General features: G+C 37.8%; 1 protein-coding gene across 1 annotated transcript in view; it reads left to right on the forward strand.

Annotated features, from left to right (window-relative positions):
• Positions 1-26801, forward strand: part of NALF1 (NALCN channel auxiliary factor 1) — a gene marked incomplete at its 3' end in the record, with an annotated part of 501503 nt that extends 474702 nt beyond the window's left edge. Inside the window, exons 2-3 of the mRNA XM_082499320.1 lie at positions 15179-15350; positions 26506-26801. Coding sequence (XP_082355446.1) covers positions 15179-15350; positions 26506-26801 — 468 coding nt within the window. The remainder of the gene's footprint in view (positions 1-15178; positions 15351-26505) is intronic.
• Between the last annotated feature and the right edge of the window lie 467 nt (positions 26802-27268).

Here is a 27268-nt window from a genome sequence, read left to right on the forward strand (position 1 = left end):
GTCAGTGAACAACCCTGCAGTCTACGAGCTCTTCAAGACTGCCGACCATCACTAGCAGTAGCTGATGGCTGTGCAATAATCCCATCATCCTAAAGCTCTTGAGGCTTATTTTCTACTACCAAGTATCAAATCTCATGCCCTGAGACTCAAGTTTTTTCAAAGTGATACCTATCTCATACTCTCCTGGCACAGCCAGATGGAGCCCATCTTCCACTCTCTCTGAGACATGAGTACTGGTCTGGCACACTAAATTATGCAGAAGCCACAGATCTGTCTTGTTTTCAATGGAATTGCAATTCAATATCTCATCTTTCTATTTGTACCTTTGAATTGACCAATAATCAAGATTAAGTGGCCTAAAGTGGTAAAGAGCCATTATAAGTTCAGGAGATATAAAAGATGTAATAGATTTTAAGTGGCAACACCTGATAAATCTAGGTATTTGAATAAGTATTTCTCACGTTAATAGTGTATGAAAAATTCCACTTTAATATCTGAATTCCAGCAAAAATAGCTGGCAATAATGTCTGCTTTCAACATTGCTCCTAATGGTGGAGAATTTACCGGACAAATATTTAATTTTATGTTCAACTGAATCAGCCATCTCTGTCTCATGTATGGCATAGTATATGACGCTAGTGGTTGAATAATTGTATAGGATCTTAAATATCTTAAATTTGTTTTACTTATCTTTATACATGTACAAATGTAGTAGAAATGCTCAGAAATACCGTTCAAATTCTCTCCAAAGTAAATCCAGGATTGGCAGGGTTAACATATAAAAAGAAATTTTCAAGACAGACAATGAACTATGAGCCTGCTGATAAAATATAAACTCAAGAGGCATCATGGGTTTTGTGTGCTGGTAAACACCACATACACTAGCTTTCGAGGGATTTCTCAAAATACGTTATGGTGAAATTATACGGAGAAAACAGAAAACTAAAAAAAGAGAAAAAAAAAGTAACATAGACTTCCTAAGGTGGGTAAAAGCTGTGGGCCAAACTGCAGACAGTCTGCACAGATCCTTGTTGCTTCTAACTCTTCTGGGAAATGAGAGGTGAGAAGATTGTATAGCAGTCTCTATGCTGGTGATACCCAGATTGACAGGTAATGGCAAAAGGTATGTGCAAGAATTTGTCCTACTGCTCCGTAATCTCCTGTGATAGTAAGTTTTATGTTGCTGCAGCAAAGGTCTAGTCCCTTGCAGACCCACGCCAGACTGGGGAAACTCCTCCCCTGGGACATCTATCTTGGATGAGCTTGTTGTTGAGCTTATTGCTGAACTTCTGGGAGAGATTGCCGTGGTGTCCCAGAAAATGTGATTTTTCGAATGCATGATCACAAGCTGATGTCAGGGCTCTGACTGCAACATCGTATATATCCCCCAATATATATGTCTATCCAGGCAAGGTTTGGCTGTGGGCTTAAACCAGCTTTTGGTGCAGCTGTGTGGCCTCAAATCAGAGCTGTGTGAGAAAGAAACTGTGAGAAGGAGGGACCTTGTCTCCTTCCCTTGGGAGCTGCTTTTAAGTTCAAGTACTCACCTTTTTTTGGATGTCTGGATATCTCACTTGAGTGTCATAACAACAGCACACAACTCTGAGGTCTTCATGTCAATCTATACATTACGTGTAAGGGGGAGAGGTAGCACAACTTGAGGACATTGAGTGCAACAATGTAGAATAGTGCAGTTGCATCCCCAGCCCCATTCCTGCATTCAAAAATGCCTAGAGAAAAGAGTAAGGCAAATCTGTTTTGTCTCTAGATAGGTTACAGCACAATAATGTACTTCTAATCAATTTCATATGAACATGTTGGAGCATGTCCAGAGAAGGGCTACAAAGCTGATGAGGGGTCTGGAGGACAAATCTTGTGAAGAACGACTGAGGGAACTGGGGTTGTTTAACCTGGAGAAGAGGAGGCTGAGGGGAAACCTTATCACTCTCTACAACTACCTGAAAGGAGGTTGTAGAGAGGTGGGGGCTGACCTCTTCTCCCTGGTGACAAGTGATAGGACGAGAGGAAATTGGTTCAAGTTATGTCAGACAAGGTTTAGATTAGATATTAGGAAAAAAAATTTTCATTGAAAGGGTTATTAAACATTAGAATAGGCTGCCCAGGGAGGTGGTGGATTCACCATCCCTGGAGGTGTTTAAGAAAAGGGTGGATGTGGTACTTGGGGACATGGTTTAGAAGTGGTTTTTGTCGGGGTAGGTTAATGGTTGGACTTGATGATCTTAAAGGTCCCTTCCAACCTTAGCAATTCTATGATTCTATGATTAAAATAAACTTGTGTGAGTGATACAAATGACCATTTTTAACAGAGTGTACAGTATGACTGGCTCTTTCCATTGTTATGAGTTCTGGGGTATTCTTGCTTCTTGAATAGATTTCAGGTTCTAAAATATTTGTCTTATCTCTGTTGCCTTGATTTTCTTAGTTCTTCTGGATTCATGGGCTCTTTGTCTTTAGCCTTTGTTATCTTATTTACTGAATTTTCAAATGCTTGTTTGGATTTATAGAATCATAGACTCATAGAATGGTTTAGGTTGGAAAGGACCTTAAAGATCATCTAGTTCCAACCGTCCTGCCATGGCCTAGGACACCTCCCACTAGACCAGGCTGCTGCAAGCCCCATCCAGTCTAGTCCTGAACAATTCCAAGGATGGAGCCTCCACTACTTCCCTGTGCAACCTATTCCAGTGCCTCACCACCCTCATAGTGAAATATTTCTTCCTAATATCTAATCTATATCTACTCTCTTTAGACAGAGAATTTTTCAGTCTGCATGATCAAGATGAAAGTAGAACATCAAAATTGAATGTCTTATCCTTAAAGAGGTTGTAATTCCAAATAGAAAGAGAAATTCAAGGCACAGAAAACTATTTCTCTGTCTATGTTTATGTCAGCCTTTGACAAGTCCCTCATCTGCGAGGAATCTGCAGCAGCTGTTGTACGTTGGTTGGAGGCCCTCTGGGCCCAAAAGGGGTTGTCTCTTCTGAACAACACTGGAGCTTTGTAGACAGAAAAAAAATCAAGTCCTTAATTTGAGAAAGCAGAGGATATAAAAAGAAAGACTGTCCTGGCCTTCTGCATACACTGGTAGTCAGCAGTATCAATCTTCTGAATAATGTCATGTTGAGCTGATTTATCTAGCCTACCATCACTTTAAAAGTGAGGGAGAGCAGAGTTGAGCACAAAGACTCTACAGCCTTGACAGGTCGCTTGTGTCATGAATTCAGATGTATTTTTAGAATAGACTGTAAAACTTTAAAGTAGACCCCTGCCCATTGCGAACTGACTCGAAGTCAGTGGTCTTAAGATCTTCCAGAGAAGCTGATCTGACACTTTAAGGATTATTCATTTGTTTTATTTTAATCATTTGAACATTTTAATACAGTATCTTGTTAGATGAAGTACCACTAAGCTCACAAAATCAAAGGCTAGTGCCCCCTTTTTACTTTTTACCAGACTACTTATTTCTGTAATGTGTTATTTAATTTTCAATTTCCTTTAAGCTCACCCAAAGGGATGTTTATGATCTTCAAAAGAAAGTTTCTTTGCAATATTAAGTAAGAGCTAAAACTGAATTCTAATACAGATGATGAGTCCAGGTTTTAGGGTATTATAAAAAAACAGTTAAGTTAATCATTATGATGAGCCCAGTTGACTGGATGGTTCATCACTATCCAAAGATAGGGCTGGTGGATCTGGTTTTGCACAACATCTATTACTTGCAGAAGCTTAATTTATTTTAACAAATAGGAACAATATAGATCTTTTCTATATCTGTGTCTAATTTCTCTTTTAGATTACCAAAGTGACAGTAAGACATTGATGCCATCTCTTCTGCAGTAATTTCTCCGTAATCAAAGAAACATATTAGGATTAGGAGCTGGCATATTTGCATCTTCCTGGTTGCCTTTTCCAATGTAAACCACAAAGATGAGAGCAGAGCAGCTTGTCATTCCTCTCATTTGTATTTGGCTAAAAGAAATCTTGTTATATAGTATATGAACTGAAAGTAGAATCAACAATGTATGGGTAAATAAATTTCAACTTTGGTCTACCTTTCCTATATCTTCAAATAAAACAGCATCCGTGTCTTTAAAATGAAATTATTTGTATAACAGGTAAAATAGGGAAAGAAACAAGTTTACACATTTAATTTACCATCATTTAGGAAACACTGAAATTTTTTGTCTCTTAATACAATAGTTTGTATTTGCTGACATCAAGATCTTCTGGATAAATATTAAAATATTTATATTATGATATTCCAACCATGCAGATTCAGAAAGCATTCATTATAATCAAATATAAATAAAATTTAAGGTTAAAATAACCACCAGATAGATGCGTTTGGTCCCAAACTACTGTAAATTTCAGGCATAAATTTCCATAATATGAAAGAGACATTCTCATTTCCTGGTGCAGCATTTTAACACAAGGAATTTTAAAAATGCACATAGGCTGGAATAATTGGAAAATATAATATCTGTTCTACAGGAAGCTCAGATTCTTAATTTGTGTTCATTCTATATCAGATTGAAAAAAAAAAAATAGAATTCCACGGGAGGAAAAAAAAGGTGGGGGTAGGTGTGTTTGGGAGGGGGGAGGTGTGCATATACAGAGCAACTTCTCCACAAAGCAGAACAGTCAATATCAATGTGATAAAACACAAAAAAGTGCGATGAGCAAATGAATGTTTTATGAGCAATGTTTGCCTGTAAAAACACAGTCATGGAATCATAGAATGGTTTAGGTTGGAAGGGACCTTAAAGATCATCAAGTTCCAACCCCCCTGCCATGGGCAGGGACACCTCCCACGAGACCAGGTTGCTCAAAGCCCCATCCAGCCTGGCCTTGAACACTTCCAAGGATGGGGCATCCACAACTTCCCTGGGTAACCTGTTCCGGTACCTCACCACACTCATAGTGAAAAATTTCTTCCTAGTATGTATTCTAAATCTACCCTTTTGAGAATAGTCTCTGTGGAAATAAATGTTTGAACCTTATTAAATAATATTTCCCCAGTAATTTTTTTTTTATTTTGATAGCGTTGAAACAAATTAAATTTACATTTTTTTTTAATGTTTGCTCATTGAAAGCCTGTTCCTGTGAAATATCTTATTTTCAGCAGACCACCTATTTGAAAGCCATTGTTTTGTTACATGTCTTTTACTACAAGTAATGAAGAATGTTTAATCACCTGACGGTACCACTGGCTTGCATCAGCAAAGGCACCTTACAGAGGATTTATCCCTTTTTTTCTGTTCACTATTTTCACACTATTCATGTGCTTAGCCAGCCCTATTCTGAGGCTACCCATGGCCTTAGAATAGGACTGGGAATGAGGGTCAGCAGAAGAGAAATGCCATCAGCAGTCCTGCAGCTCTCATGGGCAGAAGGCTCTCCGTAACAGCTGATCTTTATTCCATGCTACCCATACAAAATGCATTATTCCTGAAGTCAGACAGTCCTTACTGCTCAAAACTGACAACGTTCCTGGGGGAGTTCACATTCGTAACACTACCCTTGTCAGACTTAATCAGATCTTGTACCAGTTAGTCATCTATATTTTTGTTGTGTAGTCTATATAAAATACACTTGTAAGCTATCTAAAAGACATCTCTGCTTGTACAACATATCTCAGGTCCTAATGCACAGAGCAGACGCTGAGATTGACCCAAGTGTTTCTTAAAGAAGATGCACTGTCACTCAAACCAACACAAAATACCCTGGTGATCCAAATATAAAAAGCTTTTTAGAGACTGCACTGCACAGACAGTGCGTTAGTTGGTAGGTGACAGTAGCTATTACTTGCCTGTTGTGCCGCATGCATAAGATTTAAAGTGAATTTTACAGCAAAAGTTTTATCACAGAAAAAAATAGGTGTTCTTTTCTGAGGTCCCTCGCGCTGGCATGAAACCCATAATTACATTAAGATCTTGCCCCCTTATTTCCTACATATATATATATATATATATGTATTGTTTGATATATTAATCTTTGCCTGGCCAATGTTCAAGCACAGTTCTGAATGGGTGAGTGGATGTCTTTATCTGGGCAAGGGAAGGTTTAGAAGGTTTTCCAGCCTTTACCAGTAGCTTTTCTTCCACTCAGTTATTGACAGCATTTCAGCTCATCAAGAGAAGTACTACTATTTTTAATTCCCTAATATACCTGGTGACCCTACCCTTTAAGGTTATGGGATACTAAAACAAACTAAAATGAAGTAAAGGAAGTTAGGCTGAAGTAGATAGTTTAAAAAATTTTCATGGAAAGGTTGAGATGAAAACTCTAAAAGAGACAACATTATAGATTGTGGTAACGTGGCAGAATAACACACAGAGGCAAAAATTTGCCCAGACTGAAAAAAAAAAGCAAAACATGGGATTTAAACATATGCTTTAAATTTAAATGTACATATAATGCCTTTAAATAGTTCATACCTTCATAACTCTATGAATCAGGCAGAGATTAGACATGTAAAGTAGACATCACTTGTTGCATATAGGCAGTATGTTGCATAGTAGAATCTTTAAGGTTACTTTTGGCTACAGAAAATTTTATGCTAAAACTAAGGCTGACAGGAAGAGAAGGATTTTGCTCTCCATACACAGCTTATTCACTGTTGTTGGCAATGAGTCAGCATGGGCTGAGGACCAGTGGGGTAGAACACAGCAAATACTTGAAGGCCATATCACTATTTAGCAACCCATTTTTTTTTTTTCATTTTTCTTTAATGAATGTTGTTTCTGTATCCAGTTCTGCTGAAAAAGCTCAGCTTATGTAATAAGATATCCCATGAATATTCTTGTAAAAATCAATTAATCAGTCAGTCACAGCCTGAGATAGTCCTTGGTATACATAAAGACTGCAGAATTTAGCTGAAAATACTCACAAGCTTTGGAAGAAGTTGAACTGGAATCATATCACACCGTCTCAAGGCAATATTGTTAATTCCTTTACACCAATAAAGTACAATTTCCTGATGTAGTTGAAAATTCCAATGAACAGCGCCTTTGAAGTTCATGAGGGGTCTTTTCCTTTTCAACCGGTAGGTGAAATTAAGTTATTCTCTGTTTGAAGACTTCATTTTCATACTGAGGAATGAATATGGTTGCAAAGCATCAGTGCAAAGCAGTTAAAATTTATTTTGATTCCAAAAATTTAGCATTTTGAGACAGTTTCTGTTGTCACTTCTCTCTTCCTACTTTCTTTCTCTCCCACCATTCTCCACATCTAAGAGCGATTTCATAGAGTCATAGAATAGTTTGGGTTGGAAGGCATCTTTAAAGGCCATCTAGACCAACCCCCCTGCAATAAGTAGGGACATCTTCAACTAGATCAGGCTGCTCAGAGCCGAGTCCAACCTGACCTGGAATGTTTCCATGGATGGGGCACATACCACCTCTCTGGGCAATCTGTTCCAGTGTCTCACAGCCCTCACAGTAAAGAATTTCTTCCTAATATCTAACCTAAATCTACCCTCTTTCAGTTCAAAACAGTCACCCCTCATCATATCGCTACACTCCCTGATACAGAGTCTCTCCCTGTCTTTTCTGTAGGCCCCTTTTAGATACTGGAATTTGATATAAGGTCTCCCGGGAGCCTTGTCTATTCCAGGCTGAATAACCCCAACTGTCTCCACCTGTCTTCATAGGAGAGGTACTCCAGCCCTCAGATTGTGTTGTGGCACTCCTCTAGACTTGCTCCAGCAGGTCCATGTCCTTCTCATGTTGGGGGCTCCAGAGGCGCACACAGTACTCCTCCAGGTCGAGTCTCGTGAGAGTGGAGTAGAGGGGCAGAATCACCTCACTGAACCTGCTGGCCACGTTTCTTTTGATGCAGCCCAGGATGTGGTTGGCTTTCTGGGCTACAAGTACTTACTGTCAGCTCATGTGCAACTTTTCATCCACTAGTACCCCCAAGTCCTATTTGATGATTTCTAGGTTCCCTTTTGTATTACTATTTTGGCAACCCAGCCAGTAACATAAATTTTTTCATCAGTGTCATTTTCATGGAGAATAGCTAGAGTAAGTACTTCCTGGAGATTTCACACTGTTCTTTAAGAACTGTGACGGCATTGGCAGTCAGGAACAACAGGAGAAGGGGCAGAAAAGAGCTGAATTAATCTCTTGAAAACTATGAAGAATTGGCAGCCGTAGAGAATGAAACTGATTGAGCTTTTCCATTCTGTTCTACTGATACATCTCATGCAGTGTGACTCAGATGATTCAGGCTACATACTCAATCTGTTTTGACAGAAACTAAGTTCTTTAGAATCACACGTATTGTGCATGTATGAGTGAGTGAGAATGAGACGGGAAGGGAGGGAGATTGTGGGCATATATACATAGTAAATACAACTTTATCTTCCCATCATTTTTGCAGTCTTAGTAAATATTGGTCATACAATTAAAATTAGATTTGTGCAGTTGCACAGCCAGTTGCAAGTCAGCTGGTATAATGACCAGGGCTGTGGTCAGTCAATGCACTGCTCTACCTGGAGATACTGCACGTACTGGGGGCAGCAGCTCTTGGCCCCTCTCTAGGAAAATGCAGCCATGTTACCTAATAATACTGTTTGATGATTTTTCAAGACCAGAAAGAATGACTCTAAGACACTGTCTAACCTCACGTGTGATCCAAGACACAGAATAGCCTAAAAAGAGGCAATATCTAGGTTGCTCTTCCCCACAGAGAGACACAAAGAAGTGTTCTTCCTGATGTCCTGAGCGAAAAAGCACACGCTGTGCTCTTTTCGTTTCTCAAAATTCTCCACACACAACCTTGTTTTCTTCCTCTTAACTCTGAATCCATTTATTATCTGTAATGATTTGACAAGCAAATGCAGTTTAGTGTCTGGTTTGTTTGCGAAGTATTCATTCCTTGCATTGCTGAAATAGGTTATTTGTGTTGGGCGCTTGGTGATTGAAGTCTTAAAATATTTTTTCTGCTTCCAGGCATTGGCTTGAAACTTTTACAGTAGAAATAAAATGAATGCCAAATAATGAATTAGTCTGTCTAATTAATAATATATTTTATCATTATATTATTAATCATTTACAAATACCAAGAAGATTTTGATGATGATTGTTCTGGGTAGGCACCCAGATATATAAAGCCAGCATGAATTGGTGCACTTTTTCAGAGGAGTAATTTTTCAGTGTTTTCCTACAGGAACAAGATAGTACAGGTTTAATTTGTTTAGGTGAGCAAAATTACCACTAAACCTTTCTGAGATTTTGTAGTTATGCTTCTGCACATGAAGGATGTCCTTATTCTTATGTGATAGCATCTTTCCATCATAGTGTCTTGTCTAACAACCAGGACTGTATCTCTTTCAAATATAGAGTGCCTAAAGGTCTGTTGATGTTAAAAAGATGAGATATTTAAATATATACAGTTATTTACTGCATGTATGTTTGCCATGATGCATCAATAATCCAATTTATCTGATTTTTTTCCCTTGATAAAAAAGAATAAAACCAAAACCAACAGAAAAACATGGTTTTTTTTCCATTCTTTCAGATCAGTCTGCCAGATTTCTATTAGCAACTATGATTTTTCAAAGGTTTTCATCATCTCCCAAACCAGCTGAAAGCACAAGTCCATTTTAATTGTTATTCTGCATCATATGCATGCCACACATACACAAGATCATGATACGTAGCAGAAATTATAAATTTAAGAAATCCAAAATCTATGTTGTATGTTAGTTTTGTGTTTGGTTTTGGTGGCTTGACTTAAATTCACAAAATATCTATTAATAAAAATGATGCTTTTGTCTTCTGAAGTTCTGATTTTGTGTGAAAATCACTAGATTTCCTCTTGTTTATTCAAAAACTGTTGATAGTTGTGTATTATTATACTTTCTGTATAATTTATATATTTTTCGCAAGATACATAACCGGGTTCCTAAGATTCTCATAACCCGGTTTAGTTCAGTTCATATTGGGAGTTAGTTTTAGTTTTGTTTAATTAAGGAAATGTTAAAGTGAAAGCCTTGTCTATCACAGTCACAGCCCCTCTTTACTTTCCTTGAAATGTAATTGAAGACATCTGCTTTATTGACTTGAATCTTGAGAAAGCGCATGTTTTGAAGGAGCAAGAATTTTGCACTAGAAAACTTTACTTAATGGAGAGTCTGGAGGATATTTGCTCCTCTGGCTATTTAACACATGGTCTTCTCCTCACATCCACCTTCTATCTTTTCTCTGTCTTCAGAGAAAACCCAATATAAGTGCAGAGAGCAGAATGAAAGAAGCAGACAGCATACAGTGTCACAATATCACTTAGAATCAGAGTGAGTGCATACCATCTTGAAAGAGAAAACAGAAAACATATGGGAGATAAGGGAAAACAGTGCCTAAAAATATGCATTTATGAATTATTGATTGGCTCCTACATTTTATAAATTTTGTAAATTTTATAAATTTTTATCAATTTCAGAACAACTCCTATTAGCTATCATTTGTAATACAGCCTTTTTAAGCTGTAGACTTTAGAAAAGAGAGATTGTAGTAGTGACGCACTTTGCTCAGTTGTGAACATTTTCTTGGACTTTATGAGGCAGATTGGCCTTGTCCCGTATGACCACACACACACAAAACCTGTTGATGCTTATATGTGACTTTTTTTGCATGATTGGCAGTAGCTAACATGTTGGTTACAAGAGGTGCTATTATTCTAGATTTTGCAATGTGGTGTTTTGTTTTTTTTTTTCTTTTTTGACTTATTTTGACTTGGAAGAATAACACCTGCTTAAGAAGGAAGGCTGCATTTTGGCAGCGACTACGTCAAAACAGGAAGACAAAGATAGTATTGCACCAATGTCCTCAAACAAGATCTTCTACACCTTTTGTCAGTGAGCCATGATTTGCTGAAGCTACTTTAAAGACTTCTCATACATGCAGTTAATCTACACCGCAGAGAAATACTCCAGAAATGAGAGCTATTTTTTCTGTCTCGTTATGCCGTAGTTTATGTGAGAAAGAAAGAAAATATTCTGTTAATGCTTGAGAGGAGGTTGTATTGTTTGCTAGGTTGCTAGGTTGCAAGGCTGATGTGGAAAAAAATGGCACAAATATCTTATGTTTTAATAAAAAATATCCTTTCTTCATTTTTTAAAAAGAAAAAGTGGGAGTCTTGCCTTTATTTTTCACAGATACCTAGGGATCAATTCAGCTCAGCAACTGAAATCATGCAATTCAGAACAGATGTGAAATGAGAGGGTGGGGGAAAAACAGGCAAAAGCAATGTTTAATTACAAGACGAGCAGAAAGAAAGGAAAAGAAAACTGCCCTCAAAATGGTCATAAACAATATATTTTGTATTTTAATAAGATAAAAAATAACTGCACCATTTACAAGACATGAAAAGCTTAACATATATAATGTAATATATTTTCCTCATTCAGATGAGTAATACTCATTTTCAGTTTATATGCTGAAAATGACAGAAAAATACTAATAGAGTATAACTAATCTTTTTAAATGTTCTATATGCAATATTTTTAAAGATGAGCACTTATTGTGTTTATAAATCTTTGGGTTTAGCCATTGATGTCCCTTAAAAAAGGAAAAATGTCCTCTTATCAAAGCAGTTTGTAAAGTGTGTACCGTACTCAAAATGCAAGCCAATATGTATTTTCATTGATAGCTTCAGGCCTTGTTCTGTAGTGCATGTTTTAAGACTCTGGGAATCAGTATTTGATATTTGCTAGGAGATAGAACAGAATTCCCAACCAATCAAAACCTATATTTGCAGGGACATAAGAAGGAGTACTGGCTGATCAAAGGCAAAAATATATGCTTTGCTATTAGGAAAATGTCAAGAAATTTCAATACATTGCAGTTCCACATCACAGGCTTCTCATATTTAAGCTAAAGAAGTCACCTTTCACTGCCATTGTAAGAAAGAAAAGCCTTTGGACTATTCTGGATTTATTTACTCCGTTGGGTCAGCCGTGGGACTCATGCAAAGGCCGCTGAGCAGTGAGTGGTACGCGCAGATATGTGTTCTTACGCTTCTGTATTTCCTCTTGGGTGGCACATCCTTAGGCATGAAAGGAAGATTTCTGTGTAAAACCTGTGGTGCCTAGAAAGTCTAAAATGTCCAAGAATGGTAGAAGAGGTTATTTGGGATCTTTGTTAGGGAAGTAGGCATTTAAATCACATCTGTACTATTACGTAATAGTAGAGAGGGACTGCTCTCTGGGCTACCAGCTGGCCCAGCACCGTTCATCTGTAGACAGCTATATTTTTTCCTCTTTGTCCAAAGTACAGTATGGCTATATCAAAACTGCTTAGTGGGTGCGGTGCTTGGAATATGCTTTTTCCCAGACAATGGCTGGGCATTGTCTGGAAATGTAAGAGTTAGCACAGGCCAAAGCTGTGGAGGCGGTGGGCTAACAGCTAGGCATTATGGGTGAGACTTTTCTAGGATTCAAATCTAGCTTTGACCTTTTTTTTTTCCCTTATCCAAATGTAACTTAAAATTCCACCTCAGCTGCACTATAAGTAGTCAAGCATTAAATTGGTGTTTTTCCATGATGTTTACTCCTCCAGCTACTCAGACTGTTCCATGTCAGTTCTCAAGCTTGAAAAAAAAAAAAAAAACAAAACAAAAACAAAACCAACAGGGAAAATGGAGGATCTTTGTGGAAACGGCCGAAGACCAGCATCTCCTATCTTCTAGGCTAGTTTTCATGATGCCCCGAGGGTTTTACCTACTTATTCTTCGACATCTTACCGTATTCTGCAGAGGTATCTTGTCCCACAAACCTGAAATTTCTTTTGAAGAAACCAGAGCGTGTGGGTAGGAAGGCTGATAAGTGTCACCATCTTACCCCAAAGTGGGATATGACTAGGTTCATATCCAGGCAGAACTCTGAAAATCTTAGTTTCCAGGTAGCCTCACTGGCCAAAAAGAAGCAAAATGAGGACCACTGTATTAAAAATATCAATATAGATTGCACACAAGTTTGAAAGGGGCTGTAATAAAATGGATACGGAGGGGGAGACAATTATCTGAGAAATAGATATCAGGTACAGGTACACTCATGCATTCTTTAAAAATCTGAACAAGAGTTCAAAAGCAATTTTGAGCCAAAACTGAGGACTTGTGAATCAGAGCAGGAAGACGATGTGTAGGAACTGAAATTAGATACATAAAAGTGTTCACAGAAGCCTATGATTGCATTATTTGCTTCTGCTCTTGAATAAATGTTTATTTCCTGTCTTGCTTAAGTAGTCACTTGGGTTTTCTCATTTTCTTGTTACCATGTATGGTGTGCTGTTCAATACACTCCCTATAAACTGATGTACATTTTCAAATATGATTCATAAACCAACTTACTACTCTTAGATCTATTCTATGAAGAGAAAATGGGCATTCATACTGTACAGATCTACGATGTTGGTGATCAGGAAGGAACATCTGTGAATATTTATCTGTTATCAGAGCCGATGCTCCTGTCTCCAACCAATAGACTATGCTCATCGACTAGTTAAAAATAGAAAAAACATTACTTTATTTCTTTTATTGTTGCAAGTGTCAATATAGAAACTGAAGCATTAAAAATGTGGTGGGGGATATAGACAACACCAGGAAAACCGCTTGCTGTTTAGAAGTTTATTTAAGAACAAAAATTACACACATTGCCAAGTCTTCCTTCTCATTAATCATTTACTGTGGATAAGCAATCTTTGTAAGCAATTAAAAATGAATTTGTAATGAAAAAAATTGTGTTCTACAGAATGAAGCACGCAAAAGCTACTATAAAGAGACAATCACAAGCCATAGATTATTGATAAAGGCTTCACTTTATCACCTAGCAACCTTGCCCATACCTGCCACTGTTGCAACCAAGCTGAGATTAAAGTTTTGTGATTCTGGGACTAATATATTGAAATTCATTATACAACTTAAGCTGCTACTGATGCTAATAAAATGATAACCGATGAGACTGAAACATACTAAAATCAAACCAAACTCTCAGCTATATTGCTCTTTTCAGGTGTCAGTTTTTGAATTTTTGTTGCTTAAAAATGTAATCTGTTTCCTTTTTTATTAAAAACAGGTCTAGGAAGAAGAAAAATAATCAGCTGAATATATTGTTTTTCAGTTTGTTACATAGGAAAGGTAGTTACTAAGATTTTCAGATATTCTGAACGAATACAGAAAGGAATTTTTCATTATATAACAACTAAGATAGCAAGTATCTAGCTAGTAAATTTTGTACTTCGAAACAAATAAGTGAAAAATAAAATGGCAAATAAGCAAACCTCTCTGTTCTCAGTCACACAGGTTTTTCATCACCTTTGTAGCCTTGTGTCCAATCTCTTTTTGTATGATCACATGTGAAAATTTTCTGTGTCCAGAAGGCTGGTTTAATTCTCATGACAAAGATCATTGCTCAGAAAATGATAGGCAAAAGAAACTGAAATCAACGTGTTTATTTTGCTATTCTGTTTAAATTATGATAATAATTGCAATAATCGCAGGTCCTGCAGCCATGGTTACACAGCATCAGATAACAGCATCTTTAATGTGTTACTCTTATCTCCCAAATGTAGACATCAGTCCTCACTGTTGCCAATGTATCCCCTGGTCTACAGCTGTTGGTGTTCAGAAACCCTAATGTGTGTTTTAATGCTGTGGACCGGATAAGGTTTTATTTGAAGGGAAGCAGCACCATCTATTGCAACCTGATAGCTTAGCTCTACATGATATAAAGAGCAGAGCTGGCCTGAGCCCAGATTTAAAGTCTTTCTTGCACTTACTTTCATAAGTTTTTCCCAGACCGGCTTCAAGTGAGGTTAGGATCTCCATTTGTATCTGGTAAGGGACACGGACAGGGGTGCGTGGCATGTGTGCATGTGTCCAATTAAATGTGCATCTAAGAGACATATCTGTTTACAAACTAAGATAAAATAATAGCATAAGCCTAGTCCTAACTGTTTTTTTTAAGTGACTTGGCTGGAGTTTCCATTTCTGAAGTGGGAGGATAGTCAAAAGTTAAGAGTATGTTTTACCCAGGTGATATTCTCTCAAAATTTGCTTTCAGAGCAACATTAATGTAGGTGTGTAGTACAGTATGTTCTTCTAATAATGACAATGCTATTGTCATCCATCTATACTTCTGGTTCTTCTTTTTTTCCAGACTGTCTACAAAGCCTGGCTCTGTTCCCAGTATTTTGAAGTCACACAGTTTCACTGCAGCAACAGAATTCCTTGCAAGCAATACTGTTTGGAGGTTCAGACGAGGTGTCCCTTTATATTACCAGACAACGATGATGTCATCTATGGAGGACTATCAAGTTTCATCTGTACAGGTATAGTATAGAAAAGCTAATTTCACTTGTTTTCAAAAGTCTAAATGTGAAAGAGAGCGTGAATAATGTTTCTTCCATTAGCTCTAACTACGAGAGCCTGAAGGTATTGCTCATCACAAAGATTTCTCAGAGGTGCTAGGATTTGAGCCCAGATTTAGCAATGTGCATTTATGCTACAGCTTGCCACAGTCATTAACTTTACAAACAAAATTACTAGAAGAAATTTGTTCTAGTTATTTTTTACGCCTAATGATTTGGTTGAGGATTTTTGTTACTCCATGTCATGCAGCACTCAGAGAAATGAGACTCTGTGTCATACAACATTCAGAAAAAGAGAAAGGCAACATCAATTTTTAGTATATTCACCTTTGTTTACCTGCATTCTTGTGTTAGATAAACGAAGAATCTGAGGCATAGCATTCAAAACTGTGCAGCAGCTCTTGGAAGGTAGATGCCAAAGAAAGGTCTTTCACCAGCGAAGAGTTTCAAGAATCAGTTGTTCCCCTGTGAAGAATTTATCTTTTGGTCTCTTCTTGAGTCTTGTTACATTCTGGGAGTATTTTAATTTTAAAAGCTATTACTAATATAGGTCTATGCATCAACTGATCAAATGGTTTGGTTCCTTTTATATTCCATTCTGCTTCAAACATTATCCCAGAATGATCCAACCAGAAACAACGTGGTAAGCAAGAAATACCTTTAGTACATCTCAGGTACCTCAGATACTTTTTTCAGGACTGGATGGGAGTCATCCACACAAAATTTCAGCTAATATCAATGTTATCTGCAGATTTCTGATGCCTAGAGTATCATCTGAGAATCTTGAAGATATTTAGGCAACTTATTCCCACTAAATTGATAAAAAGGCATTTCAACACTTAGATTGTTTGACAGCCTGGTCCAAATATCTGAAATTAGGCAGCCTCCACCTTAAATTAGGGCTGCACTGTAAAGTTTGATACTAAATGAGTTGCCCAAGCTGAGCTAGTTAAAAACAGAGCAAAATATAAAACCCCACAAATGCTCTATACCATCTCAGAGGCAGGCATAATGTCTGTGGCAACTCACATCACCTTGTACACTGTGTTTGGATTTAGGGGGTTTCTGGTAGCAAGACATTTACTGTATTTCTTCTTGAAGATTAGTCCTATTGCACACAATTGAGCAATACCCATCCATATGCAAAAGACAATATAACGAAATGCAAACTGAGTTACAATTTGGTAGTGATCAATAGAGTAGCGGTGCTTAACACTTCAATGCATTTCGTAAATATTAATAGCCTTCCAATATGCATACACAGGAACAAAATAAGCATTATTTTCCAGTCTAAGATAGGACAGTAAAAGCTGAAGTGAGCAACTGAGGACATTTTTATTTACAACATGTATACAATATATGTGTTTGTGTGTGCATGTATATACGCACGTGTGTGCACACTTGCACACATACACAATAGCAAAGAACAAACAAACAATAAACAAAACCATTGTAGTAATTATTTCAGGAAATCTTTTAGGAAATACATATCCACCTCTTCATTTTCTCCGAGTTTGGGTTGAAAAGCAGATTTAGGGGAGGGTTAAACTCGTTTTATTGAAGGTATTAGTAGTGTGCGTATCTACACATAAACTCTGTGACTAAGCTCTCACTAGAGTCACTGAAGATCTGGTGTAGTCAGTAGAGCTGAGAGCTATTTAATTCAGCCTAAGTAGGCATTTGCACCCGATGAGCTGGCTGGCTCTCTACGCCCCTCTAACAGTACTGGCTACACTCTGGTTGCTCTAGCTGCTGTCAGTCACCAAGGTCTTACTGCAGACACTTAAAATCAGGGTGACCTGAATCTCATCTCAGCAGTCCACTAATATTTGCTTGAACTTCGTGTCCACTTGAGTCAAGACCCTCAGCATCAACAGAGCAGACCTTGTATTCACGGACCCATAGGAGTCAGCATGCTGAGGCTGGGCAGTTGGGTGCCAGAGAAGATGCTGAGGAGAGGTACAAGGCTGCAATTCAAACTTTGTCTGGAATACAGCCCATTGCCTCCTTCTTATTAATCAGCAACTCACTGTAAGAGCACTTCCTGACACTAAACAATGAGAAATTAGACTGGTATCTGCTGTGGGACTAAAGAATAACACTTCCCTGCAGCTTAGCAAAACCAGAATTATTTAATGCAAAGTACAGCGAGTTCAACAGCAGATGAAACGCTGTACCTCAGCATAGCTTGTGGCTTGACAGTTACCTTGAACTCCTTTTGCCAAAAAGCAACTGAAAGCAGTATGCCCATGTCTTGAGGGACCTCTTCTCCTGCTGCACTTTCTGTGAGCTCCTGTCTGGCAGACGTGTTCTGGGATTTCTGGCATGGGTGAAACAGATGAGTCAGGTCAAAGGTATTTCTTTTCGATATTTAGGTGTTATAGCTGGTTGTCTAGCGTCTCCGTTCAACCTAAGTTCACTGTGAAGCTGGTCACCATTGAGCTCTGCTACAGGAAACACAGCAGGAGCAAACTTTATGTTCAAGAATGCCTCGTGAACAGTAATTTGTCATAGCCCATCACTCATTTGGATTAGGTTTGAGTATCTCTGCTGCTCCTGGCTCTGATGGTATCCCACGGAGAGAAATGCTACAGGTCCTTTTAAAAAAAAAAAAAAAAAAAAAAAAACAAACTTACATTTTCAGAGAAATCCAGCAGAAACTGAATTAAGTAATGTCAGTATGATATTTTTTCCTCCATTAAACTAATGTAAGAGTAGCTGGCTAGCTAAGAAACACTGTTAATTATAAAATATTGTCTGGAGAAAAAAAAGGAGCCCCTCTGCTTATAGGATGATTTATCTCTGAGAAACGTCAAGAACTTGTGATTTCTGATTTTCTTTAATAAGGTTTTAGAAGCAATAGTTTTACAATAAGGGTTTTCCTTCCTTCTCTCCCTGGTAACAGACTATTTCTTCAAAGGTTCAGTAGAGATTTAAGCTAATGGAAAGACAGAGGACTGATTTCTATAAAACATTTCAATACACCATGGAAGGCAACTGACAGGAAAAGGAGTTTTTATTTCATGTTGGCTACAGCACAGAGTGCAGGATGTATATATAAATATTACATACTGTTTTCCAATTGCAGCTAGATAAGAGGCTGGGGTGGCTCCATGTCACCCACAGCACTGGGAGCTGCCATGGTGCTACTGAGCTGCCGCCTCCCCTCACCATCCCCATCCTGCCGCAGTGATGAGAAGGGTCATGGAGACACTGCTGGAAGCAGTGGGGCAGGGAACCCACATGTTTGGTTTTTTTCTTTCAGGGCAGGATTTTCTTGAGGTTGGAGGCTGTAAAAAGAAAAAGTACTGGAGGCTGTAAAAAGCAATAACAGAGGTTTGATCCTTCCTCAGGAAGTCCATGTGATGAGAAAAGAGACCAAGAAAATTTTCAGTCGTTGTTGTCTTAGAATTCCTTAATAGGTGTTTTTTAAAATGCTTTAAAAAAGTAAATATTGCTATAAGTAGTGTCATCACAGGGGGCAGGCTGGAGCCATAATTGTGGCTAAGAATCACACATGGTGGTGGTGTACTTGCTCTCTTGCAGTCCTTTGACACCATCAAAGTAAAAAAAAGTTGTAGTTTATAATGACTTCTTGGATACTCCTGAAGGACTGGTATAATGAATAAGAAGTCTTCTAGCCTGAGGATATCTTACTTGATTACCTCCAATGAAAGCAGATAGTGGGAAAAGGAGAGGGGATGTTACACTAGTAGTGTATCAATGGAACTTGCCTTTTATAGAAAAGCATGTGAGGATGTGGGACAACTGCAGTGCAAAATAAAGTACTTGGGAAATTAATCAAAACAATCAGAATCACAGTGTGGTTCTGATTATGGAAACTTGTGGTTAGCTAGAAAGAATTTTGTGTTCCCCTGTCCCCCCTTTCTTCTAGGAAATAGAAGTCCATCTTTCCATCAGGCTCTGTTCTGGTACGCACTGTTTTTCATATTCATCAAAATTTGAAGGGTTGCTTTCAGTTTAGACCTTTGAAGTTTATATCCATATAACTAAAGTTTCCAGTGGTTTCATCTAAGGTTTCTTTCTGCAGTTCAGATGTCTAGAATTGACCATGCAAAACAGAATCTTATTTAAGGGAAATAATAGTAGCGTTTAGGCACACATACACACACAAAGCAGATTACCATGAATAAGTCCCATGCACAGTTCTAGGTAAAGATCTTCAATTGTGACTCCTATGAAAACAGTGTGCATACCAGTCGGACTGTATTCTTTCATAGATGTAGTCATCTTTTCCTTTTTTTTTCCCAGTGTGAATGGAAGATGTAGAAGATTTCTTTCATACATGCTCTTTCATACGGTGTGAAATGAGAGCTGAAAGATGTATGAGTCTATGTACAGAGCACGGGGAAGAGACTGGTAATACTTCACAACACCTGCTTTGCCTGTGCCTCCCTATGTAATGCGGTCCAACAGCTGGCCTGGGGACTGGTCCAGCCCATGAACTTCTTCTGGCTTGCTGCCATGTCCCAAAGCAGAGAGAGAGGATGCAGGGGCCATAAATATTTTCTTCACAGCCAAAACTGTCCATTCAGGCCTTCAGTTTGCTCAACCCCAAAAAACATGAGAGCTCGGTTTCCACCAAATGAGCAGCAGAGATACCCGAAGGGAGGGAGAAGGGATCACCTCTCCTCTGCACATATGGCCCTTCCCTGAGCAGCCAGGATATGCCACCGATAACACCGATGCTGCAGTTGCATCCGCATTAGCAATCCAGTTCAGGAGTATACTTTTGAAGCAAATCTTCTGTTCATACTCCTTGCTGTTTGATTTGCACAGGGGAGAGTTCTTGAAGGATACAAACTGGGTTCCTTTGGATTAAACTAAACTAGAAGATGTGCTACAGGACCATACATAGCACATCCCAACCACTAATGCACCTTTGGTCTACAGAATCAGACTAGAGCTAGAGTGAGGTAAAAACCCCTCGAGAGTATTCACGGTTGACATGAGATACTCAGCACCAGCTGTTTCATTATACAAATAATAAATAAATAAATAAATAAATAAAAACCCTCCTTTTGCCCAAAATTGTTCGTTAATACAGACATAGCCTATTCTGGCTGCTGGGAGAACAGTCTCAAAACTTCTGTCCATGTGCCAAGCCTGGAACATGTTACAGTGCAGAATAAGGGTTACCTGTGTTGCTAAGGGCTTTCTTTGTACTGACTAAGATTACAGTGTCTTTGTGCCCTGTGGCATAACAGGGCCATCACCCAGCAGCAAATACCAGGCAGGAAATCCCAGCCACGTGCTCACACTCTTTATTCGTACAATAGATGTCATGGAATTTAACAGATCATGTGAGTTCCTCCTTGAAGGAAAGGAAGGGAACACAGTGAGCAGCTATAAGGCAGACGTGTTGCCTTAGCTTTTTCCAAAACCAGCATGGCAACCTGTTATTTCCTAAGTGCAGTGTCATCACAATGAGTCTACTGCCACCAAGAGGAGAATCAAATTTGTCTGCTCTCCTTTGCTGAACAGACTTCTGATACCTTCAAATGCAGAAGAAAGTAAGGGGAGAGAAGAGGTGAGAGGACAGGTGATTCAGGTGCTTTGAATCACTTATATCTTTCCATTTAGTTCATATTAATTCGGGCTTCTAATTTTATGTGTTCCATTTAACAACTCAGTTGCTTGGAATGTATAGCATGAATATTCTCCCATACATCAATTTTTGGCAAATATCACTAACAAATGCTTATGTGATCCATTCAAAGGAGCACTTCCCGAGAAGCTCCTCCTCCTTTAAAGAAGAGTATTCGGCAGAAAGGAAACGGTCAGTCATGCTTCATAGCACGCACTAATATTTCTAAGGATGTAGTGAGAATTATTACAGAGAATCCTTACCAATCTGTAGGAAGGGTTTGCTGACTAACAAAGCTCAACAAAGGTATTTGGAACAATTCTTTTAATTGCAGCTTCTTCTCAAGGAGCAGATGTATGTCTGGGGTTCACCAGCAGGTTTAGCTATAAAGTGTCTGTTTCAAAACAGATGCCCTCATTTCAGTGCAATTTGAAAAGCAATTTCCTTGAGAAAATGTGAGATATAGAAGGCATCACAATCTATCTTTTCTTTATAGAACAATTCAAGAAGAGAAAATCTCTAAATTCAACCCCCTTTATGTTGTTCTTGGCAAAGTCCAAAAAATATATATCCTTGATCCAAATTTTTACTCTTAAAATAACTCATAATGATGTGTCATTTACATCCTGCCTACACGTCTTATTAGGTCCTAAAATATCAAAATATTAAGCTAACTCAGATAGCACGACAAATCCCATTTATGTTTGACAAGCATGTTTTAAATCTTTACTAGCTATGGATCTGCTTACAAGGAAAATTTGACATGATTTTGCAGCAGAATCTGACAATTAAATAGTTCTTCTTTTTGAATCTAATGTTATTCTAGTCTGGAATATTGGGGCTTTCCCATGAATGCAATCCCATATTATAATAGGTTTATTAGCCGCAAATGTTCTTCTCCTATAAAAACAAACCAGGCAATTAACCAATTGATATTCCTGAACTTTCTATGGCAACACAGTACTTAGATATGCATGACAAATTTCTTTCTTATCATATCAAAGTAGTAATTCCTTTTAATCAAAAAGTGTACATAATAGAAACAAAACTAGAGGACGGCGGTGGGGAAAGCCAAATGCTCATTAGAATAAAGTTATCTCACACACTGTATCTCAACATAGCAGAGCTGAAAAGGTTCATTGTATAGCCTTGAGAGTCACTTATTTGCTTATTTTTCTGACTTGCAGCAGCTCAGACAGTTTTACAGGGACCACACTGCTTTACACTGACAGGAGGAAATTGGTCCTGTACATATTTTAGGGAAAAAAAAAATCCATGCATGGTGAAGAAACACAATTAATATTTCTTGAATGTGGACACACACACAAAGGAAAATGTTCCAGAGGTAACTATCTGAAATAGTCACCATCATATAGCGGTAAAACAAAATTAAAACACAGCAATGCAGATCTCATCCAACATTTGGAACGGAGTCTGAAATGGAAATTAGCCTTTTCAAAAGAGCTGAACAGACTTATTTACCAGTTTAAGAATAATCTGTTTGACTAAAGAATAATTTATTCATCTTTAAGCCTTCTTCTACACTTAATTTTATTACTTTAATAATGTGAAGGGTATAAAATACATGCCTAAACAGAAGCATCAGAATGTGTCACAGACACAGCAATTTCGAAACTGAGAGGACCATCTGCGTGAGATCAAAGAGAGCTGGCTTCCAGATCAGATGTAAGCAGTGAAATCTAGTCATATAATATCTAATGTGTTCTCTTGCCTTCTGTAGTTGGAAAATGTTAATACTGAAATCTCAGAAAGAGAAATGTCATGCAGAGTGTTGGCATTTACTGGTACAATGATGTCACTGCTGGATGGATCACTCTTGGCAGACATTATTTACTTTGTGCTGCACAATAAAATGGAGCATTCAAAACTTCTGGTATACTACATCAACTTACGGGGTTTTGTTCTAGTTCACAGTCTTTTCTTCAAGCACAAGAAGCTTGGTATGCCTCTTAAAAAAAAAAAAAAAAAACAAAAAAAAAAAAACAAAACAAAACAGAAGTCTATGTTAAAAAGGACCACAGTTTAGATTTATGCAGAAAGAAAATGAAGAAAAAAAAAAAATATTACAAAATATCCGGTTTATTTCTGTGGCTTTCCAAAGCACTTATTCAATGATGACAGCAAATATCTCAATCAGACCCATTTCCTTTGACGGTGACTGGAAGGTATGGAATACTATGGCTTCATAGTTCTTTCTGTAGCAAAGAAACCAAGTGGGCCAAGCCAGACCAACTGCTACAGACACAGATTCAGCTACAAGCATGACACATCCTGACAGCGTTGGGGTGAGATGTGGACATGCAACCACCTCTTTTGAATGCTGGTTCCTGTGCGAAAGAAGTGCAAGTGCTCAGGCAGAAACCACTGCATTCTCTGAGTGAGCTGGTGATCTAGCTGATCAGCAGACCATGCATCCATAGACAGTCTTTGAGATTTTAATTCTTGTATAAGAACATATTTGCGCTTTGCTGTTTTTTCCCTCAAAGCCGTTTCTGCACAAAGTGAATATGATGCTCATGCTGTCACTCCTTTTTCTTTCGGTATGATTCAGCTGAGCAGGATACATGGGATTTATCTACAGTCATGTCTCCATTAACATAATCTCAGTCAAATGATTAGCCTTAATTCTTGCATCAGCATTAGTAACACGCTCCCTACAGATATAACTGCTGTGCTGATCATCAAAATGTTATCTGCATGTGAAAAAAGTAGCTGGTTACAAAGCAAAGAGAAAGCTTTTACATAACCTCCGTGAGCAATAGCATTCTGGAGAATGGTGAGATACCAAAAAGTACCCTGGCAAATTCTAGATGCTTGATTAAGATCAAGGTCCAACAACCTCCATATGGACTAAGATTTCTGCTGATGAGATATAGCTGAGTGCTGGGAAAAGTTGGGAAATGGAGATTCAGAGCTGAGAATTTGAAGTGAAAAGTGAAAACCAAAGTAGATTTTGAGCCAGTAACAGTTGGTAAATTAGTCTCAGAAATATACTTACCAAATTTCTAAGTAATAGAGAGTAATCATGTCTACAAACTGAACTATAATGACAGAAGAGGAAGAGAGAAACCTTGGTGATTTGGTGGGTACAGGTATCCTTATAATGAACTCTATGTGCATATAAAATATTTTCTTAAAAGAACCAAATAAGGTTTTTTCTCCATGTTTTTCCAAGGCTGATGTAGCCAGCTTTCCAGGGTTTCTGATAAGTCATGGGTTTGTAACCGTCTGACTGAGGAGACTGATTAGATCCAAGGGGCCAAACCTGATATTGATGGCTACAAATGAGTACGTGGTGAAGCACAGTTGTGAAGTTTTACTACTTCGGTACAAAAGCTCTGACTGAATTTATCTAAATGCTCAGCAATTGTCATATGAATAGTTTTTCTGTAGTTAATTGATTATTAAATATGTAACTGGAAATTCAAAACCTAAATTCAATTGCTGAATTGAAATAAAGAGGAAATGTAATTTTGCATCAAGGAACAAGCTCAATGCGGCTTTGAATGTGGGGTTGCCTTCAATTTATTTATAATTCAGTAAGTGCATATGAACTATTTAAATACCTTTTGATTGCCAAGTTGTATACGTAGGCTTTGATTTCAAAGGCAGTCTGGGTTTTCCTATAACAGGAAAGGCAGGGAATACAGTTTGAATAGTAAACAAGCCTCAGCTGGATCAAAGCATTAACCATTATCTGTGTCTTTTCAATTACCACTAATAGTTTGAGCTACTGCAGTCACAGAACAGATCGTGTAATTACCTGCTTTGGGAGGCACTTCCTGTCTGTTACCATATTTAAAAACACACTTGTGCACACAAACACCAAGAGTTGGGTCTCAGAAAATATGGTGTTAGCAATAAGATTACTTTATTATACTCGCAATAAACAACTGTGCACAAGTTTCAAAATGCAACAGGGTTTCTTAAAAAACATGAAGGGCATTCGGTGATGATCTGAGAGAGAATAAATAAATTTCAAGCGTTGGTATGCTGCTTTAAGTATCTCACTGCATAGGTGCAAAAATGGCCAGATTTCCCACAGAATAAACCCTGACTTTACACAAAATCAATCAAGCTGTTCTCATTCCTGTATCTTTAAAAACTTGTTTGAACCCCAAAATAGATGCAACTTTACTTGGACTCATATATAACACAGTAGACTGTTATGTCAATTATGTAAAAAAGTGCCAGTCTAGGTTTAATCTGCATTTTAACATGCTCAGCATACCTAATACACTTTTTGTCTAGTTGCAGATCAATATTACAGAAGTAGGAACGAAAGCGTTCGGCTTTATCTTATTTTAAGGTGTGCTGCTTTTCTTTACAAGAAAGCAGCTTGTTTCTTATTTACAAAATATTAGTAGTCTGGTGTCTGAAGCTAAGAATATCACACCTAAACTTCTAGGCGTTGCTTTTTGAAAGTAATGTAATTTCTGTGATACTTTAGACAAAATATAATTTTTGTTCCAAGAAGCAAAGTTAATTTATAAATTATAGCGATTATTAGCTGAAATTAGCTGAAAGCAGCTGAAAGCAGCTAGCTTTCAAACTCCTTAATATTTCAACACAGAGAGGCTTTTTTTCTAGTAAAACCTAGCACTACCATCGAGTAATTATTTACTGCAAAATTTATTCCAAGATAAGTTTAAATGGAGAAAAGGTCCATCGTGTTAGACAGTCTTGCATTTGACCATTAGTTAAGCAGGCTAAATTAGATTCTTCTAATTTACCAGAAAAGAAGATAAGTGAGAAGTAAACAGAACACACTGACTGTGTTAGTCTCCTATATAGTAGTGCAGATGGTATTAACAATTTCCAAAAAGACAGTTGTGTCTTTTGGAAAAGACAGTATTCCTTTAACTGTTTGAGAATTGATAATCAGATCAGGCTGAGTAACTTAGTAAAGTTCTAAAGACAGAAATAGCCTAGCTGTATAGTCAGAAATATCAAGAGATCTAATTATTGCATGGCATGGAAAGATTGTTCCCACCTCTGGGATATGCCAAAGAGAACATCCCAGCTGGAGAATTCTTCTGAGGCAGGGTAACCAAGTGGACTCTGAACAGTTCTGTTTGGGAGCTGTTCCTGTGAAGCTGTTGGATCTGTGTTGGTTTGACAATCAATATTGCCAATATTGTCAGTCTATCAATTATTTGTTATTTAATATTTATTCCCCAAACCAAAGAATTAAAATATCCTTATCATTCAAAAATCAATAATTATTTTTTAGCGCCGTTTCTTTACACAGCCATGCTCAGTGTCATACTTCTGTTGAATGATCTTTTGATGCTGGTTCCTGTTAGACGGTGCATATCCCTTCAACAGCTCTAATTACATAAAATGCAAGTGTTTTGAGGGCCTCAGGCTAACCCAAAGAGGTGGATTTGATGGCTTAGACTAAACTATTGACTGTTCCTTTGACCTACCAACTGTGGCCAATCTTTTTGTGCCTGATGTTTATTTTTTATTGTGTTTACCCTACAGGGCTCTATGAAAACTATCCAACCAATGCAGAACCAGAATGCTGTGATGTCAGATGGGGACTATTATCAGATCACCAATCCAAAGGGACTATAAAAACAAGTGGCTCAACAATTTGTCACAGGACATCGCTCACAGTTTCATCAGCATCAAGACTGTGTAACAGCAGACTTAAACTGTGTGTTCTTGTATTAATTCTCTTACATACAGTACTTACAGTCTCAGCAGCACAGAACTCAACAGGACTGGGCTTTGGAAGCATAACAACTTTGGAAGATAATTCAACCAATGAGGAATAAAAGACAGGATTCATCTTATACCGTAGAAACACAACAGGCCCAAATGACTACAGTCAAAAATAGCAAGGACTGAGTGATCTACCCTCAGATGTCTTCTTGAATGACCTTTTGGGTAAAATGAAAAGAATGGGCCACTACCCAAACAACAAGGACACGTGAACACAGCTTTTTATTGACTAAAAGGCTGTATGGTGACTTAAATTTCTCACACCATTTTATACACTGTGTTTTAATGTTTGGAGTTTCTTTTTGTTTGTTTTTTGCACTTGTTAATACAGGATTTTATTTTTGGGACGGTTTCTCAAAGCTAAATTAAGTCTTTTCTCTGTCAATATATTTCTAGTCATTGTGTGTGTTCATCTGATAGTTCTGTCTTTTCTGTCCTGTCAGTTTCTATTAGAGGAATGACTGCTATGATTCCATGACATAGCAAAAAAATAAATCAAAAAAAAAACAACAAAAAAAAA

The sequence above is a fragment of the Vanellus vanellus genome (assembly GCF_965231255.1).
Source record: "Vanellus vanellus genome assembly, chromosome: 1".
Taxonomy (NCBI): domain Eukaryota; kingdom Metazoa; phylum Chordata; class Aves; order Charadriiformes; family Charadriidae; genus Vanellus; species Vanellus vanellus.